At 45.5% G+C, this 20,496-nt stretch overlaps 1 protein-coding gene across 1 annotated transcript in view; it reads left to right on the top strand.

The window, feature by feature from the left end:
• LOC147883994 (uncharacterized) overlaps positions 1 to 20,496 on the top strand; it is an 87,426-nt gene that overhangs the window by 26,965 nt on the left and 39,965 nt on the right. Inside the window, exons 3-4 of the mRNA XM_087399034.1 lie at positions 2,446 to 2,538; positions 15,049 to 15,115. Of these exons, the coding sequence (XP_087255160.1) occupies positions 2,446 to 2,538; positions 15,049 to 15,115 (160 nt within the window). The remainder of the gene's footprint in view (positions 1 to 2,445; positions 2,539 to 15,048; positions 15,116 to 20,496) is intronic.

Here is a 20,496-nt window from a genome sequence, read left to right as displayed (position 1 = left end):
TCCCGAGCTTCTTTTGCTGCAATAGTAATGGAACCAGCTCCTCAAAAGCCACTAATGTCGCCCTATGCCTTGCAATCATCCCTTGCTTGTACTATCATACTTCTTTTCCCGAGCTTCTTTTGCTGCAACAGTAATGGAACCAGCTCCTCAAAAGTCACTGATGTCGCCCTATGCCCTGCAATCATCGTAGTCACAAAACTATTGTAGCTCCAAAGGAGCACTCCCAGCAACAGCCTTACCGTCCTGGTCGAGCTCTCCTTTGACCAATTGCCACCAGTTGATCCCGCACGACCTTAATCTTGGTGATGTATTCCCGCACCGATCCCCCTCATCCATACTTCTGTTGTACAGCTCCATCTCGAGGTCCAAGATTCTTGTCTCGTTGTCAAGCTCTTACATATCCCTCAAAGTTGTTGAGACCTCAAAAGAAGTGTCCGCCATATGAATACGCGGCAGCACCGCGTTCGCTGTCATACCCACTATGATAGCCAAGAATTCCGCATCTTAGATATGCCATGCTCTTGCTAAGATAAGGTCTGATGCTGACGTTGTTACTGTCGCCAAGGTTGTTGCGGCTGGAGTAGTCACAGTGGCCTAAGGTATCAGCTCCATCCTCGTTGCAATCCCCCACGAATCCCTCAACACCAAGTGGCTCGGGACCTTCATTTTCCACAACGGGTAGTTGGTCCTGTTGAGCTTGCCTGTCCCAAACTTTGTGGGTAGTAGTTGGTCCCATTGAGCTTGCCTGTCTCACGGTTCACCAAAGTTTGGGATCTGGTATCTATGGGCCATGATAATAAACTGAAATAGTAAAATGGTTTAGAGTGTCGTACACCTGTCTGAACCTGAGCCTCCCACCTGGGTGCAAGTGGCTACTTGAACCTAAGCATCCCGTTTGGGTACAATCCTTCAAACACTAAAGCTAATTCCTCCGAGCAATGAATCAAGGTCCTTGCCTTCAAGTTCCACTTCCTCTGAATATTCGTTAGGGCTCTGATACCATGTTAGAAAAGCGAACTTTCGCACAGATGGTATCCCACATCAGCAAAAGAATGATATTTAGCTTAGGAATTACACGCGGAAGTGTTTCAGTATGGAATCAATGCTTCATCAAGTGTGTGTACTTAACAGCATTCATGTGTATGTGCAGACTCGCAAATAGATTGTGCTCAGAGACAAATATAGAAGCAACACTTTATGTTTCCATCCGTCCACAAACTAGAGAAGGTACAATACCAAAAGGTTCTCCTACTATATGCCTAGCACATCTAGATCCCTAAGGCTGCGTGCTCCACCTCGAGCTTATGTATACTCTCTGTCCAGATCTCAGCGCCTTACTGCCTTGGAATACAGCCTAGGCTTCAGCCTCTCCTGAGCTAAGCCTGCAGCTCCCCTAACCCTTCTTGACCTGCTCGATGTAGGCCCAAGTAGAGGTTTTCTTGCTGCTCCTTCCTGCTCAATCGGTGGCTGCTTGCTGGATGCCAAAATGGGGCCTATGGCCCCTCCTTTTATAGGGCTAGGCTGCCCCAAAATCAACCGACCCAGCTGGGGGATGAACCGACCCCCTGCTGGCCGACTTCTTTCGGTCTCATAGACGCTTTGGTCTTTCATGGACGTTAATAAACTTTCTTTCTTTCATTCTTTTTGGTGGCTAGAGGGTTGTGGTTCTAGACTTAGAATGTAGTGCAAAAGACTGGTTAACGAGACATCTCTCCTGCATGAAAAACTGGAAGGTGGTTTTGTTAGGTTGTCCCCACCGGTTCTTCCTCTAGTGTGGCGGCTGTGCGGCCCTACCTGAGGGCTTGTGGTTTCTAGGCCCTTTGGAGCATTAGAAACGGGCTAGTCTTTGATTCTATTTTAGGGATAGGGTCCTATGGTGACGGTGGGACTGAAGCGTGCCTCATGTGACATGGAACTGGTTGACATGGATCGGTTGCTGTGACATGGATCTGCTTGACATGGATCAGTTGCTGTGGGTTAGGGATCTAGGAGTCATTGGTCAAGCTCTTAGAGATGCTAGTTTTCATATCTAATGGAGAGGGTTGAGATACAGCTTTGCAATGCAGTTCACAAGCAATCCACCCGCTTGTAACCACCTCTCCTTTTGCGGGACTGACCTTCCCCCTTTAAAAAATCACACTTTTGGATCTACACATCATCTCATCAGGAAATTTTCTTTTGCATGCGAATCTTTTGCTCTTCCATAAAGTACATAGACTTATTGAAAATCTTGTTTTGAGCAAGGTAGAGTTTACATTGTAGTCCGATAGTATAGTATGTATGGTAAAGCTGGTCTGGAATTGGAACTGCAGACATTTGTTGGTCTTTGGATATGCACAGTTTAATATATACTGATGCTTTTCTTAGTGCTTTCTCTATCTTTATGTTTACGCTCTACTAACAAATCAATTTATGGATTCGGTTTTCCTTGATGTGTTAATTTAGGCAAGGGCTGCAAATATGGATGCAAGCACGGATGGAGAAAGTTGTGGGTTTTGGGCAGCAGCGTACAGAAGGAAAGACAAAACACAAAATTGTGTAAGTTGTCCTCCATAAAGATTAAGATGAAAAGGAGAACAAAAGACTTGAAAACATGTCATTAGCCGCATTTTAATCTGTTGATTATGTTTATAATATATCATATCTTTCTAATTGAAAGAGAAACTTGGATGTAGGCGTCTTTATTCTACCCAACTACTGCTAATGTGGTTTCAATAATTTGCATGTAACTTTGTTGTGCATAGCCTGATTTGATTGTTTAGCTTCCTTTGGTTTGTGTGTGATCATTCAATTCAAGTTTTTTTCTGCTAGCCATGTATGGCTACAGCCCTTATGTTTTGGTGGTTCTAATCCCCACTCCCCCACACCCAGCAGCCCCCCCTTACCCTTTTTGGTAAGCTGACTTGCAACATAATTGGTCATTCGACTGTGAATACATGACGTGGAGGTTGACCTTTCCTTACCCCAATCAAACATTGCCCTGCCCCCTCCCTGCCTGCCCCTCTTTTTCTGAACCAAGCAAAATCTAGGTCACACCCACAAAATTATGAGGGACGACACTCTTGTACAATATGCTGTCTTGTATGTAGCTGTCTACTGTGGAATGAGACTTGGGCTCTAGGACTCACCAAGAGTATTCAATTGAAAAGAGCTGAGATGGTACAACAGATTTTACTGGTAGGAACTGTGAGCCAACGTACAAACTCCTTATTCCATCTTGAAGAATGAGACCCATGTGACCTTTGGAAGGAGAAAGTCTTTTCCAATGTAATGGCTACTTCTTTTAGAATCGGGTTATTTATCATGTCTCATTGTAAGTATTTAGTGGGATATGTTAGAATTGCTACCTTGCTATTTGTTTATTGGATGGTTCATATCACAAAAATCGTCTTTACAAATATTCATTTTTGATAATGTGAGGTTAGTATTGCACATCTTGCCTATCTGGTCTCTCTCAATCTATCCTCTTTTGATCCAAGATTTTGATGTGGTGTGAGAATGACGTTCTCATTAGATTTGATAGTTGATGGGAGATCACAGAATACTATAAAGGAAACAACCCTCTCTCCATCTTGGTGTATTGAGAGTGGAGAACTTAGTGAGTTTAGAGCTTGTAGAAGAGCCTTCATTTTTTGATTGGAACTTGCCACTTTGCACAGATGTATGAAATCAAGAAAAGAGAAAAGTTTGATAAAGGAGCTCAAACACATTTGCTGTTGGCACCATGTTCAACTCCCACGAAAAATCATGCTTTAAATTTTAAAGAGACCCTTTGCAGGGGAGGATCAAGCTCCATCAAGCATCGCATATGAGGCAAAGCGTAGCACTCTAGTATATTTGGATTGCCGATTGAGCGCTTAGGAGTGGTGCTCTTACATCAAGGCAAAACGCCACTAGAGAATCCTGAAGCTGCTATAATTGAGGCATGCATCTATATTGGAAGAATTGCATTGCAAACATGCAGCTATAGCAAAATCCTTCATGTGAGGCAATCTCATTTGGACAAAGCCATTTTCACTCCGATTTCAAAGCTATATTAAAAACGGGTATGGGGCATTCTTTTGGCACTTTTTTGATCGCTATATGCTTAGCATGAGCTATCTACTTGCTTTCTAACAAGTATTATGTTTCCAATTGAAATGAGTTGACCTTCCAACTCTCTAATCCTTAACTGATCTTCACTAATGGGGTCTCTTCTTTTTGCCTTACAAACATTAGGCATGTCTTTAGTGCTAGGATTTCTTGGTGTATTTCTTGTTGGATATGCATTTTGCATAACCTCCAACCTTTTTGAATAGTTACCTCGCTTTGCCCATAAGGGATATCATATCTTTGCTAATAGATTGAGCATAGTCAATTCCTTTCGACATTAGTTTTCTTGTCCTCAAATTTGGGGCTTTGCTAAGGGTTTACCATCTCCAGCCACTGGATCCTCGAGTTTTTCTCGTAGATGTTGTCATCTTGAATTCCTAGATTGAGTAATTTACTATTCTTTGAGTTTTGTGTATTCGTGAAGAACACTCTATTAGAAGTGCCCATGGGTTGGATATGTTTGTCTATTAGATGCCCATGTGTAGGCCCTTTCTGAGAAGAGGCAAGGCACAGATAGCATAGACACTTTAGACAAGGTTGGTGCTTAGGCAAGGTCTTTCATGGGGTATCAAAACGAAAATAAGAATTGACTAGTCTAGGTAGCCAATCTCGGTCGACATTACTTGACTTCTGGGCTGGTGGAGTCGACCCAATTACATAGGCAGTCCTCCCAAGGGTGACTATTGATCAAGGACCATGTTCAATTGGAACAAATCAATTTGTCTTCCACCTAGTTTCAAAGGAGGTGCTTACATGGGGGAAGGATCTTGGCTTTAGGTAGATACCTAGAGGTTAGATGGTGAGATATCTAGGCTACTAGGTGGATTGGATCTTAGTTGAGAGCAGCAGATGGCTCTGGTTATAAAGAGTGTGCGACGTAAGCTCCTTTATTGTAGCTCAGCCAGGTTGTTTGTGGACAAAGAGCTTTAGTGGTGACCCAGGATGTTGTGACCATGGCTTGGTACATTGTATGATGTTGGTGCTTTCGTAGGGGTTGTCAACTTGGGTGATTGTTGCACAAAATGGTACACAGAACAATCAAGAAAGAGTTGCTTTGTTGGAGATATCATAGCCAAAAAGTGTATTGGTGTGAAGTGTTGGTGTGTAGTACTAGGTGATCTAGTACTAGTCTCTATGTGTGAGTCTTGTGTGAGTGTGTATTGCACAGATAGATGAGGCATCCAACAGCCTGGCTGTAAAGTGTGGCATCCACTGATTCACCTGCATCATACATAGTAAGCTTCAGCCCCGGCTCCATGGGAGTGGCTATAGGATTACAATCATGCATGTTGAACCTATCCAAGAGCTTCTGCACATACTTGGATTGAGACATAATGATGCCATGCTTGTCTTGTACAAACTGGATTCCCAAATAAAAATTTAACATTCCCAAATCCGTCATGTCAAATTCATCTCTCAACTCAGCTTTGAAATATGCAATTATTTCCTCATTTGACCCTGTGAGCAGCATGTCATCTACATAAAGAATAATAACCAAAATATCCCCCCGCATCCTTCTTGATGTAGAGGGTGCTTTCCGTGGGACTATTACGTAACCCCTTACTTTTCAGGAATGCATCAATCTTGGCATACCATGCACGTGGGGCTTGTTTCAGCCCATACAAAGCTTGGTTTCGCTTGCAAACCTGAAGTGCATTGCCAGAAAGTTCAAATACAGAAGGTTGTTTGACATAAACCTCTTCCTGCAAGTCCCCATTAAGGAAAGCTGTTTTTATGCTATATTCAGTATGCAGTATCTCAAGTGAGCAGATGTATGCACAGCCCAAAGACAACACATTGGCATGCTGTAAAACTCATCTTGCGTTATTTGCAAGGCACAAAGTCTTATGGCTTGATGTTTCCCAGGGGGGTGACTTGCAGATGCATGCTTACAGTGATTCAAATTGGGCTGGAGACTATGATACTAGGCGGTCCACTAGTGGTAATTGTTTCTTTTTGGGCAAAGCTTGCATTTCTTGGCTGAGCAAGAAACAATCTACCGTGGCTACTTCCTCATGTGAAGCTGAGTATAGGGCAGCTTTCACAATGATAGTTGAATGTGTTTGGCTGCGATGTTTGTCTGTTGATCTTCGTCTCTTATTGGAGGGTCCTTCTCCAATTCTCACTGATAGTCTGAGCAGTGGCAAAGAATCCTGTGTTTCATGCTCGCACGAAGCATATTGAGATTCATTAACATTATGTCAGAGAGAAGTTGCATGCATGAGAGATCAGTATGATCTATGTGTCAACACATGACAATGTTGCAGACATCTTCACCAAAGCACTTCCACCAGAGAAGTTTGAGGCATTTTGCAGTGCCCTAAACTTATCTCCTTTTGGTGATTGATCACTACCTTGTACACCACATTGGCACTGCAGGGGGGTGTTAGAATTATTATCATATTCTAGGCAGTGGCCAATGTAATGTAATAAGTGGGTTACGGGCACTTTTCCCTCTTTGAGGTTTTTCTCCCTAACCACAGTCTACTGCCTAACTACGGTTAGTGGATAAGACGGTGCCAGAGCCGGGAGAAGAGTGCACAAAACAAGTTGAGTATGGTTGTATGGAACTGTAATGGCACACTTTGGTTCGACCCAGGTGGCTTCTCGGAGGCATATATAGGCAGAGACATCATCTTCTACACTGAGACACATGAGAGCCGAGAGAGAGGGCTGTCCACAATGATAGGATACGCGTGGGAGTCTGCCCATAGGAAGGAAATGAGGAGAGAGAGTGGGGTACGAGGCTCTGGAGGTGTAGCTGTTTTCAAAACACACTTGAGGCCACTCATATCTGTGGTACGAAGAGAGGAACATGCACGTCACATGTGGATACGAGTGCAGCCACTAGATGCCCGACCTATCTTCATTGCAGTATGCTATTTCCCTCCGCACACGTCATCATATGCCCATGATGTCACGACAGAGGGGCACAGCCCTTGTGAGATGATACATGAGGATATGATAGAGTTCTCTAGACAGGGAGACATCCTCCTTTTGGGGGATTTTATTGCAAGGACAAGCGATAGGCAAGTGGGCTTACTTGACTTCACATATGAGAGAGATTCCCACATGATGCCAGAGTTAGATGCACTAGAACTTGGGACTCAGAGACTCTCTGTAGTTACTTCGCATGTGACAGCATATGGGCGACACTTGCTTGAGTTGGGAGCTGTCCACGACCTCATCATCTACAATGGCCTTCAGAGATGGCCATTTCACATGCTTCCCACATGGAGGTGGGACTGGCACAGTAGACTACCTACTAGGCCCACTGGCTTTTGTCTCACGGATACATGACCTCACCATTACCCCCCCCCCACTTGGAGCTGACCACTCATACCTGGCCTTCGATGTTCTTGTTACGACACCAGGCACAGGGAGAGTTCCTACCGCTACCCGTACCCAGATTCACTTTGACCGTGCTCTTGATCCAGTGTATGTGTGCCACTTAGTAAGAGAGCTTCCGGCCTTATTGGAGGCTTATCTAGACCTCACCCACGCCTCAGCTACCCTTGTCACAGTGATACAGGATGCTGCTACCAGATCCTTTCCTACGACCTAATCTTCACGGGTACGAGATGGGAAGATGCCTCAGAACCCCTGGTTTGATGATGAGTGCAGAGAGATGCGAGCCCACCTCACACGGGAGCGAGCCTTGGGTCAGTTGACGCCACATGAGGCACACAGGATATTTCAGTGGCCGACACGCCGCAAGAGACGAGCCTTCCTCACACATAGGATGGATGAGATCATCAGATCATTTTGCAGAGGGGACCCAACCATTGGGTGGGGATTCCTTGCGGAGGGAAAGCCACCCATCCCCATCACCGATCCGGGCGTGTGGCACACCTATGCATGCTCCTTATATGACGTCCCGAGGTAGACATCGCCAGACATGTCCACTATGCCCAGGCCAACTACTTGTCATCTATTCACTAGAATGTGTGGGCTGCACTTCGCCGGCTCCACAACTGGAAAGCACAGGATCACAAAGGCCTTCGGACAGAGCACTTCGCACATGGGTAGGAGGTCCTAGCATCGATCCTTGCACATATGTTTAACCTTGCAGTTTGCCACGGCTTCCCACTAGCATGGAGCACCACTACTATCGTACCGATACATAAAGCAGGAGACCCCATGGACACCGGGAACTATTGTACCCTCATGATTGGCCACACACTGGCGAAGATCTATGGATCGGTGCTAGAGAGAGAGATCAGCAGTCACACAGAGGCACGGGGGCAACGAGCACTAGGGCAGGCAGGATTCAGGAGGCAGCACTCTACTTTGGACCACATTTTTACTCTGAGGGCTATCATTGAGGAGGCAAGGTCTAGACATTAGAAAGTCTACACATGCTTCGTAGACTTTCGAAAGGCCTTCGATATTGGTCCACGATCCCGCATGATGAGGAGACTACAGGAGATGTAGATCCGAGAGATACTGATTTGGGGTGTGATGAGCTTATATGAGTTAGTCAGAGGCAGGGTCCGTGCTCCAGGCGGCCTATCGGAGTGGGTCGAGAGCACCATTGTGGGGTGAAACAAGGCTGCCCTCTCTCACCAACTCTTTTTGGACTCTACATTGATGAGATCAGATCTTTCATAGATCGCATAGGTGGTGAGGGCTCATCACTAGGGGATCTCCTCATACAGATACTGTTATATGTTGATGATATAGTGCTCATATCCTCTTCAGCGGAGGGACTACAGAGAGATCTGGAAGCCTTAGAGGAGAGAGAGATCTGACGGTCAACCTTGGGAAAACTAAGGTTATGAATCAACACCTCACGAGCAGTGACTAACGGACTCACTTTCACCTATTGTGTTGAACCGGTGGAGATAGTGCAGTCATACACATATTTGGGAGTAGTCTTCATAGGACCCATCTTCATGATGAAACATGCAGTCCAGGCACGACTCACACGAGGGCGTAGTGCTTTGGCTAGACTAGAGCAGTAGTGTTTCCAGGGGCACTTCCAGGATCCACCAACGAAGGGCTGGTTTTTCGACACACTAGTGCGATCGACTGTCATGTATGCAGCATCTTTCTTGGGGTGCGATCTTCTGAGGACAGATTGGAGGAGCTTCGAGTGGCTATAGGTGACGATGGGATCCAGGATGATCCGATGTAAGCCCTCAGTTCCACATGAGATAGTATAGGCAAAGTTCGCCATGACACCTCTCCAAGTTGATGCCATCTTTCAGACAGTGACTTCCATCCATAGGATGTGGGACTTACCCCATTGGAGACTTTCAAGATTGGCCCTAGAGTCATCCAGACGACTCGCAGAGAGCGGGATAGACACATGGTATGCACACATATCTACATGGCTTGCCAGGCACGATATCCAGATGGATAGGCTTCCCCCCTTTCAGTACAGCATGGATGCACCTCCTGAGTTGATCCCGCAGGATGAGATCAACCGTATTATACGGTTAGACCTCCTCCAGCTTTACACATCTCGGACTTGGGGGGGGGATGAGGAACTCCCCACCAAGACCCAGTTCTATCGCAACCACTTCCTGTGAGTATCAGAGGAGGGATTCGTTATCAGACCCCAGTATCTCGAGGATAGAGGAGTATCTTATGCATTGAGGATTGCCATTGGTCAGATGCGGGTTTCATCCCATCAGCTGAGGATTGAGGCAGGGAGAGTAGCGGGTATACCTAGAGAGTAGCGGATCTGCACGCTATGTACGCTGGAGGCGGTTGAGACAGAGGAGCATTTCCTTTGTGTTTTCCCAGCCTACTATGAGATTCGAGGACACTACCACTGTCTCTACCTAGAGGGGAATGGCTTCGGTCCTTTGTCACGACTGATCCATTTCCATGACTAGGTCTGTATCGGACTCTATTTGATGGAGATGCGGCGACACATGGAGGCGCTTCTACGACAGATCAAAGAGCAGCATGGGTTAGTCAGACCACTACAAGACATAGAGGGTGACTGGGCACAGTGGCATGTCATAGACAGAATTTGAGTCAGCCTTCGGACACATTGGAGTGAAGGAAGAGAAGCTAGCCGATATGAGAGCAGTCTGGATGAGCAGCCGGTACAGTACCATCGAGAGAGGGATGCAGAGGCCACATGTGCGACAGAGAGCCCCCAGAGTACGCTCTATTGAGGTCCGACCTATCACAACTTTCCTCAGAGGAGACCGACAGAGATGAGGGATCACTCTAGACATAGCCTAGAGAGTCCAGAGAGCGAGGAGACCGCGCCCCCCGCCATAGCTCGAGACAGCTCGATAGACACAGATACGAGATATTTTCGCAGCCCACCAGAGAGCCATCACTGTACCAGGCTTCGGTTTCGTCCCAGCGCCTGGATAGATTGATTGATATGATATGATTATGATTATGTTAGCATAGATTAGTACTCTGCAAGGGTCCTAGTGTACCCTTTGCTTCAGCCTAGTGAGGCTTGTTTGAGTTCGCTTTTCTGTGCGCTTTGTCCCATACGCCCGCGAGGTCTCCCGTGGATGTTAATATATCTTTCTTTCTTTCTTTCTTTCACTTAGACAAAACCCCTCATTTCTCTTTTGTGCTTACTTCATTTCAGTACACTATTCAGCAGACTTACTTCAGCTCACTCTCTTGCTCACTCTTGCTCTCCTTTTGTTCACACTATTGTCGTCAAACAAGGGTGTCCTTTATCACCTACCCTATTTGGCGTCTACATAGGCGAGATCGAGACAATGATGCAGACACATGGGGGGGATGGTTGCACTCTTGCTGGCATGCTGATCTGGATATTGCTTTATGCAGATGATGTGGCTCTTTTGTGTTTCTGAGCAGAGGGGCTCCAGAGACACCTTGATGCACTACAGTATTTTTGCGAGTCTCATGATTTGAAGGTCAATCTGGATAAAACCAAGGTTATGATCTTCAATACATCTCGAGCCATCATGCGCCAGGAGCAATTCACGTTTGATGGGTCACTTGTTGAGATAGTTTCATCATACACGTATCTTGGGGTTGTCTTCTCCGACCCATCTTCTCTATGAGACCCCCAATGTAGGCACGCTTAGACAGAGGATACACTTCATTGGCTAGAATAGAGAGGCAGTGCTTCCGCTCACACTTTCAGGATCCACGGACCAAGGGGCTGCTTTTGGACTCCTTGGTCCACCCAGTGGGGATTTATGGCAGGCCTTGTTGAAGGCCAAACTTGTCGCATTTTAGTTGGCTCATGTGGAGCGGCTACAGGTTCTCATGTTATCACGGATGATTCGTGGTAAGCCATCCATTCCTCACCATATCATTCAGGCTGAGTTTGGGTAAACCCAATTACAGCTAGATGCATACCAGTCAAGGAGTATGGGGATTACACTTCTAGACGCAGCAAACTACCATGGCTACCATTGTCCTTCTCTATGGCACTTTCAGTAGGAGGTGACCAGAGATGCTGATATGCACGTGCAAAGAGATGGTTTGAGTGACTAGGGCTCCACATGGATAGACTCCCTTCCTTTTAGTACAGCATGGATGTCCCGTTTTCTCCCCTCTTGTCACGCAAGGTCAACGAGATAATCCGTGAGGATCTCTTACAGCTACACACATTCCGGACTTGGTTGGGACCGAGTGAACTCCCAGTGAAGCTTAGCTTCTATAGAGATCAGTGCTTACATATCATAGAGGTGGGTTTCATTGACCCACCAGGATACACGCAGATCCACTTACCCCACTCACTGAGGATCTCTATCGGGCAGTTCTGGGTCTCTTCACATAGACTTCGTATCGAGAGCGGCACGGCAGAGCGCCTACTTAGGGAGAGGCACATATGCACATAATGTGACATGCAGGAGGTTGAGACAGAGGAGCATGTTTACTATGAGATCCGAGGGCGTTTCTACTGCCTCTTCAAAGATAGCTATGGGATTTTGTCCCTATTTCTCTTCTATTTAGACCAGAGATGCTTGGGAGGCTTCATTCATGAGATACTACTGCGAGAGGATACGTTTGTCACGGAGATAGGAGCATACTTCTTTCTTGGCAGATCCCTCTCAGAGCTCTATCATGGAGTTCTTTCAGCTAGATCACATGGATCCCCACGAGACGAGGCCTTGACATGATCGTGACCCAGAGCTAGTGACTCGACAGCTCAGACAGAGGGTTGATGCATAGATTACACTTGGGGATATCCCCTACCTGTTTAGAGTCGGAGCCTGGCCGACAGGGGTTACTGTAGCCCCTTGTTAGGCATAGAGCTATGACTAGGAGACATCACATGGCGCACCCGTGAGTGGCCGAAAGCACTCCATCGCCGATTTCATGCCTCTATTGCCTCATCCACCCTGATGTTCTGATGATGATGATGATGATGATGATGAGATTGATATGTAGTCGACCACTGACATGACTATGATGCACTTAGTACTTAGTACTACCATTCTGCATTTTTTGCATTCTGCATTGGTGTGAATGCTCATTTAGTAGCTCCACCCTCACAGCTCGTTTGTACCAAGATTTTCACAGTCTCAAGGACCCATCGGTCTTCCGAAGACTATAATAAACTTTCTTTCAATCTCATAGATGCTTTGGTCTTTTGGAGACTTTTAATACCCCCACTCTCTCTCTCTCTCAGAGAGATATGATATGATATGATTGTATTAACGTCCTCGTGAGACCCTTTAGGATCTATGGGACAGTGATCACTATCAACAAGTAGTGATTGTTTACATCCATTGAAAGAAAATAGCATAAGTAAAAGCATAAATGTGCTATGCAGTGAGTACTTGTTGTGCTAGCCTGTGTGCTAGACCAAGTACTTTGTTGCGATATTCTAAAATTTCCTTTATGTAGTTGCCTAGCTCTTTGACTGGCCACTCCAGTAGGGATTTCAGGTTGCTTCTATTGCCCCCATATTATTCTCTGATTTGCGCATACGCTTGACATGTTAGGAGTACATGCTGCTCATTTTCTACTTCTCCTGCGGGGCAGATTTTACATACTCTTTCCTCTCTTGGTACCCTGGGTCTTGCCCATCTTCCCCTCTCCACCTCAAGATCATGTGAGCTGGTTCTGATTTTATTGATATGTCTTCCCCGAGGTATTTCTGCATTCCATAGCTGTCCATCGGATTGATTTCCTGCTTATAAAACTGCATTTTTGCCCCCGGTTCTTGCCATAGCTTTTGTAGCTCTCTCTATGTCACTAACTCCCTGATTTCACATGCATCTTCGGGGATATCAGCAGCGGATATACCCCATAATTCCATCCATTTCAGCCCCTCTTTGTGCCATCCAGCAATTCGCATAGCTTCCATTGCTCTGTGTTGTATCCTATTGGTGTCCATCTTTCTAACTTTGTTGAGGTATGCCATGAATTGGCACAATGCCTCTCCTTCGAGAGGTATCATACCTGTCTCAGCCAACAAGATGGGGTACGGTGTTTGTGCCTTCACCCCTAACTCTTCTATGAGAAATCGTTTATGCAAAGTCTCTATTCGGTTCCAGTAGGCCCTAGAGAGCCCAGGTGCGCAGGCTGGACACCTGTAAAGGACCACTGTTTGTACGAGCATGGTATACAAAAACTTTCTCATTTCCCAGTTCCATAGGTGTGCCTTTTTGCACTTGTTTTGGAAGCTATATAAAGCTTTCAAACCTCCCAAGATTCTTCTTTCCACACATCCATTCCACTTGTAAGCGTCTGCAAATTCCAGCCCCAAATATTGTGTGCAGTGACACTGTCCAGAGGCTCCCCCTCAAAAGTGAAATCAACGTGTTTATTCCGAGTCCCAATCACCATCACTTTTGTCTTGGATATGTTGACTTGCATTCCTGAGTGTTTGCAGAATTTTCCCAGTGTATCCAAATGTGTTTGCATCTCTTTCTTGCTTTTTGCGAAGAAGACTACATCAGCTGCATAAATAAGCAATAAGAGGGCATAGCCTGCAAGCTGGACACCTTCGCCGCTGTGTGTTCTCATTCACTCTTCCAATTTATCGATGAATAGAACAAAGAGAGTTGGTGAGAGGGGGCAGCCTTGCTTTGACTCCTATGTCATTGCTTATGATGACTTTTCCTTAAGACCATGAGCCATCTACAAGTGGTTGCGCTAATGCAGCTAATACTCTCTCATATAACCTGTATGTGGCGTCTTTGATCTCCCAAGGGACTTCAGCTTTTCCAATCTTTCCCATAGCCTTTTGTGTGGAACTGTGTCAAATGCTTTCTTAAAGTCTACAAGCAATAGTAGACTACTTCGTTCGTATTCTTGACCCCCTTCCATATGGCAACCAAGTGGTCTATTGTCGAATGTTTAGGACGAAACCCTGCGTGGGATGGTGCCTTGGCTCTGTTATTTTACTCAATTATTGTGCCATATAACTTGGCCATTAGGCTACTCACCATGATGGTGCGGTAGTTTTTGGCCACTTTGCTGTCCCCGCTCTAATGGATTGGTACGATCCTACTAAGCTGCCATTCCTTGGGAAAGCCTTCCTCTAAGGCTCGATTCATGAGTGTAGTGAGCATTTTCTTTGTCTTCTCACCCTCCCATTTTAGCATTTCAGCCACTAGCCCTTGTGTGTCTGGAGCCTTTCCGTTTGCGAGCTTTTTCAAACCCTTTCCCACATCTTCCTCTGTTATGACATCATTTACAGCTTTCATGGAAAAATTATTATTGACCCTCTCTTTTCCCTCTCTCTCATAGAGGCCTTTGACGAGAGAACGAGAGAGAGAGAGAGAGAGAGAGAGAGAGAGAGAGAGGTAGGTTATGATATGATTGTATTAAGGTCCTCTAGAGACCCTTTATGATATATGGGGTTGGTGACCAGTATCGTTACATCGCTTAAAATGCTATTGCTGCATGTATATATTTAGCTAACTGCTGTGCTATGTTGAGAGGTGATAGGTAGCTATGCGGGAAATTTAGCACTTTAATGTAAATTTTAGCACATTGACAACTTAAATTTGGTGTTATCAAACTATTGTTGTATGTAAACAGAACTTTGGATCCATTAAAAGCCGAAGCGGTAAAGAAGTTTGACATTTTTGCAAGGAAAATCAAAGAGGTGAGCTTTTGACTTCTTTTCCCTTGTTTAATCTTTGCAAAACATTGAGGGTTGCTTGCTAGTGAAAATGAAGTGTATTGATGACAGAGGTCGTAAGCACAGTCTTCTCTACTCGTTACCTTTAAGACTGACAAAATGCAACTTCATTATTGTCTTTTGAGCATTTTCCTTAAAAGGAATTAATTTGAATAGGGGAGGTTTCTTTTTTAGGTTGTTTGAATTCTGCTTTAAACTATAGCAACACAAAGAAGGATGCATTTTATGGTAATTGTGTTAGGAATTCGGTCATTGAATTGGTTGAGATTTAATGTGTTTTATCTCATTAACAACATCGGTACTTTTTGGGAAGCCACGCTCTGAGCATAGCAGCACCCTTAGCCTCTTTGTATTTTGAAAAGGCTTATCATAAGGTGGATTCGGCCTTTTTGAAAGGCAACCATGAGTTGGCTAGAGCATCTTAGACCATATGTAGGCAGCATGAGGCAACTTCCTATTTTGGAGCACATAAGAAAGTCCTATCCTTGACCTCATGTGGTAGAGACTTTAGGTTACTACTTGAGATCACAAGTCATGAGTAGTGTCAACTATGTGTGAGCCTAACTAGGGTCCCATTGGGAATATTGATGTCTTTGGAGCATATCTAAGATCAACTACTATTATCATTGACTTCTCTCTCGTGAGGCTGCTGGGCCTAGATGCTGCAATGATGGTACCCCCTGATGGGACTTGTGCTCATAGTGCCTCCATCGAGTCTCATATTGATCGGATGTGCTTGAAAGTTAGGGCCTTGATCTTGGCGTCTTCTGACCATCTCCAAGCTGTGAAGAACTTTGTGATCTCTTGCTATCTATGGCCGTCCTCCCATGATGAGTCTACACCTGAGTCAGGTGAAGGTGTACTACAAAGAGTATAGCACATCTATGGTCGGTGTAGTTTGTATCCATGAAGGCAATGATACCTCCTGTAAATATCACAGTATATGGAACATCGCATCAATCATGGTTCTTTGTCTCCACCTCATGTGTGTTACAAATTATAAAGAGCCTTAAGTCTCTACGGTGTTGAGTATTCATAATTCATGCCATGTCTCAATCTGAAACGTGTGGGGTGAGGTCTTGAGCTGGCCCATGATGATCCATATTGCATGAGAAAGGTGAGTTTGTAGGTATCCGGGTGTCTAGATGAAGCCATCGTTGCTTAGATGAAGGGAATGCTCTCGATAGAAGGCCATCTTGGTTGCAAGTAGCTACAAGGGTCTGATGGATGTATACTTGCGATAGATGGTCCTAGATGATTTGATGAATTTCTTGCTGTGTCAAACGCAAGGGGCTATCAAGTGAGTATTGATATGGTGGTAATGATCCTAGATAATCTGATGAGTTTCTTGTTGTGTCAACTGGTATCAAGTGAATATTGATATCGTGGTAATTATCAATGTCCATACCCCATGAATGGAACCATCTAGAGACTCGTACATACTAGGAGTGTTGGGGGTAAAGGCACATTGCCAACCCTTAATTAAAGAATTAAAGATAGGACACCTATGACTGTCTTAAGACAGTCATAGGGTAAACCTAATCCTAATAAAACATAAGTGAGTTTGTGGTGTGGCTCACTATCACTTCACACCCGCACTAGTGTGTCTCTCTCACTCTCACTCTCTTGCTCTCTTCCACTTCCCTTCCCCCCTTACAACTGGTATCAGAGCCTACCTTGCTCCCCCCCCTTTTCCTACCCAGCCTCCTCTGACAGATCCGTACGGACGTACGGACAGATCCGTACGGCCGTACGTCGTCCGTACAACCGTACGGATGGGCTCGACGCAGGCTGCAGGGCGGCGGCGTTTTCGTAGGCTGCAGGGCGGCGACACAGGGCGTTGCATTTCGAAGGGCAGCTACAGGGCGGTGCAGTTCAGGGCGCAGGCGGCGCAGCAGACCAGAGCGCAAGCGGCGTAGTAGGTCAGGGCGGAGCTGCTAAGGCAGCTGCACAGCAGTTGCATAAGCTGCTACGCTCTTCGGGGGTCGCACAGCATCGCCATCTCCTCCAAGGGCAGCCGTACGGACGACCGCCGTACGGACTGCCGTACAGTCGTACGGCCTACCGTACAACTGTACGGACGACAGTCCTTCACAGCAAGGACTCGTTTTTTGCTGACTCGTTTTTGCTGCAAAGACTCGTTTTTTTTGGGGGGAAGTGTACCTGCTACAGGGACAGAAGTACAGCAGGTTGTTTGCAGGTACTGGAAAGTACAGCAGACATTTTTTTTTTTGTTGGAAGAGAAATAGTGCTGAAGCACTCTGCTTTGTGCATGTTCACGCAGTACATGAAGCATTCTGATGCATTCCTGAAGCATTTCAGCGGTATACTGTGCATTTGTTGAGGTAGAGCAGGTACTCTCGTGTCACTCACGCTTGAGGTGACTTGTGCCACAGTGGTGGTGTTTGTGCAGTTACTTGTCATTCAGGAAGGTCAGATGCTTGCAGAAGCTTCTATGCATTTACTGAGTGCAATTCTCAGTTTTGGGTGATCTTATCAAAGGGCTTTTGCCTGGATGTGTTTGCAGTATATGCCTTGAGGCAGTGTGTAGCCAGGGAGCACACATTTGCTTTATTTCCGCAGTGCATTTGGTGACATTTGTTGCAGGTCACATTCTTTGTGCGCACTTTGAAAATCTCAGCTGAGCCACGTTTGGTCAGGGCGCATCGAGTTTACTCGGTCCCTAACTGCCCATCGTTGACAGTGCTCAAAAGATTTTCTTCTTGGTGTCTGTACGTTGTGATTTGTGTTGTTACTGAGTACACAGGGGCAGCCTATGCATTACACATTGTCAGGTACAAGTGTCAAAGAGATTTCATATTGCATGCTACCTCAGTGTTGAGGTGTTCTCCACTTGATTCAGGTGTCAGATCAAGGGGCTTTTGCCCACACTTTGTTTGATAGCACTTGGGTTACCGACAGAGATCTTCAGATGCATTTTCTCCCCTTGGTATAAGGGTGATTGCTTGGGATTTATCCCATTTACTGTTGCAGGTTTTGTGACAGGCTGAAGGGTCATTTACTGTTTTTTTTGGGGTGTTTGTCAAGTGGTTTCTGCAATTTAACTCAGTGCAATACCTCATCTGAGGTGGGAGAAGTGATCAGTACAGTCAGTACAGCAGTGTTTACAGCAGTGTTGGTGTTTTTTTGTCAGATGATTATGCACTGTTAAGCACTTGTTGAGCAGCAGCAGCAGTCTGAAATTACTGTTTTTATGCCTCTTTGAGCTCAGAACAGTTTGTCAGAAGGTACAGTATTTGCAGGGACATTTACTGTTTTGCTGCAGATTTTACTGACAGTAAAAACAGCACCATTGAGAGTGCTTCTGGCTCTTGAATAGAGCAGGCTTTTCTGAGAAATCAGAACTTTTATTCAGTCTTTTTACTTCCAGGGAGTCAGGTACTTTCCTCATCTGATATGGCATCAGGAGGAGGTGATTCTTCAATTCTGAACATAAAGAAACTGGAAGGAGCACATAACTATGCATTATGGGCAGAACAGTGCTTGAATGTACTTCTGTTAAAGAAGATTGCTAAGCCCATAAGGGTAAAGGGTGTCAAGCCATCTGATATGGCAGCTGATGACTGGGAAGAGCTTGATTTGTCCGCGAGGGCAGCTATCATGCTCACTATTTCAGACACTCTTGTGTTCAATGTACAGGCTGAAAAGACCTCTTATGGTCTATGGCAAAGACTAGAAGAATTATATGCCCAAAAGAGCTCAGCCAGTAAGGTTTATTGGCTGAAGAAGCTGGTTGATCTTCGCATGAAGGAAGGTACAGCTATGACCTCACACTTGAGTGAGTTCAATGCTATCTTTACACAGCTGATTGCACAGGGGTTGAACCTTGATGAGGAGTTCAAGGCTACTTTCTTGCTGTGTACCCTCCCTGAGAGTTGGGACACTTTCAAGACCACCCTGTCAAACTCAAATGCCACTCTTATTTATGCTGATGTAGAGAGCTCTCTCCTTATGGAGGAGATGAGCAGGAAGAATAATGCGGGCAGCAAGTCTTCAAGTGCTTTGCAGGTACAGGACAGAGACAGGACTCAGCAGAAGGGGAGATCTGCTAGTAAGTCCAAATCCCGTAGTGAGTCCCGTGGCAAAAAGGACATTGAATGCTTTTATTGTGGCAAGAAGGGACATGTGAAGTCGAAGTGCTTCAAGTTCATACGGGATCAGAAAGCCAAGAAGGCTGAAACAAAGGATGCAGGAAATGCAAGCAAAGGCAAAGGCAAGGCCAAGGCAGATGACTTGGATGCAGTGAATGTTGCAGCAGAGGACAGTGACAGTGACATACATGATGTTTTATGCTCTTCTGCTGTAATAGCACATGCTTTGGTTATTGATGGCCATGACATGCACACCTGGCTCTTGGATTCAGGTGCCTCTTTTCATGTTACACCTCATAGGGAGTGGTTTACTTCCTACACAGGTACTCATGGAGTTGCTCATCTTGGGAACAACTATGCATGTCAGATTGCAGGGATTGGCAGTATACAGATAGTATTTCCTGATGGACAGTCATTTATGCTTGATGGTGTTCGCCATGTGCCGCAAATCAAGAAAAATCTGATTAGCACTGGCTTATTAGATGACAGTGGTTACCACACCACATTTGGGGATTCCAAATGGGTGATTACTGATGGCCAGACAGTAGTGGCTGAGGGTTTTAAGAGTGATACCTTGTACCCTCTTTATGTTTCCAGTGTGGGTAATCATGTTGTTGCCATAACCGAGCTGCCAAAGGTTTCATTGTGGCATAGCCGGTTGGGACACATGTCTGTTAAAGGAATGCAAGAACTGTCACGTTTGGGTTATCTGCCGCCTCTCTCTTTTTCAGATTTGCCTACTTGTGATCATTGTATTTTTGGCAAGCATTCTGTGACTCCTCATAAGAGGAGATCTCCCCAGAATAGAGCACCACTTGATCTAGTGCACACTGATTTGTGTGAGATGCCACAGTTATCACTAGGGGGTGCAAAATATTTTATTACTTTCATTGATGATGCCACACGTAAGGTGTGGGTCTATTTCTTGAAGCATAAGGGAGATGCCCTAGATGCTTTCAAGAGGTTTGTCGCTCAGGTTGAGAATCGGACAGGTCGTAGGCTGAAATGCCTCAGATCCGATAATGGGGGTGAGTATGTGTCACATGCTTTTGTGCAGTTTTGCCAAGCTAAGGGCATCAAACAGGAACTCACAGCCCCTCATAATGCATCTCAAAATGGTGCAAGTGAGCGGATGAATCGAACTATTCAGGAGAAGGTTCGATGTATGTTGTCTTATGCTGCATTACCCCATGGCTTTTGGGCAGAAGCCGTGCAAACAGCAGTTCACATTAT

Source organism: Dipteris shenzhenensis, chromosome 27 (assembly GCF_047967505.1).
Source record: "Dipteris shenzhenensis isolate YYH24624 ecotype China chromosome 27, Dip_SZ_1.0, whole genome shotgun sequence".
Classification (NCBI taxonomy): Eukaryota; Viridiplantae; Streptophyta; class Polypodiopsida; order Gleicheniales; family Dipteridaceae; genus Dipteris; species Dipteris shenzhenensis.
Note: the sequence above shows the minus strand (reverse complement) of the source record. Positions and strands in the feature narration are given on the sequence as shown.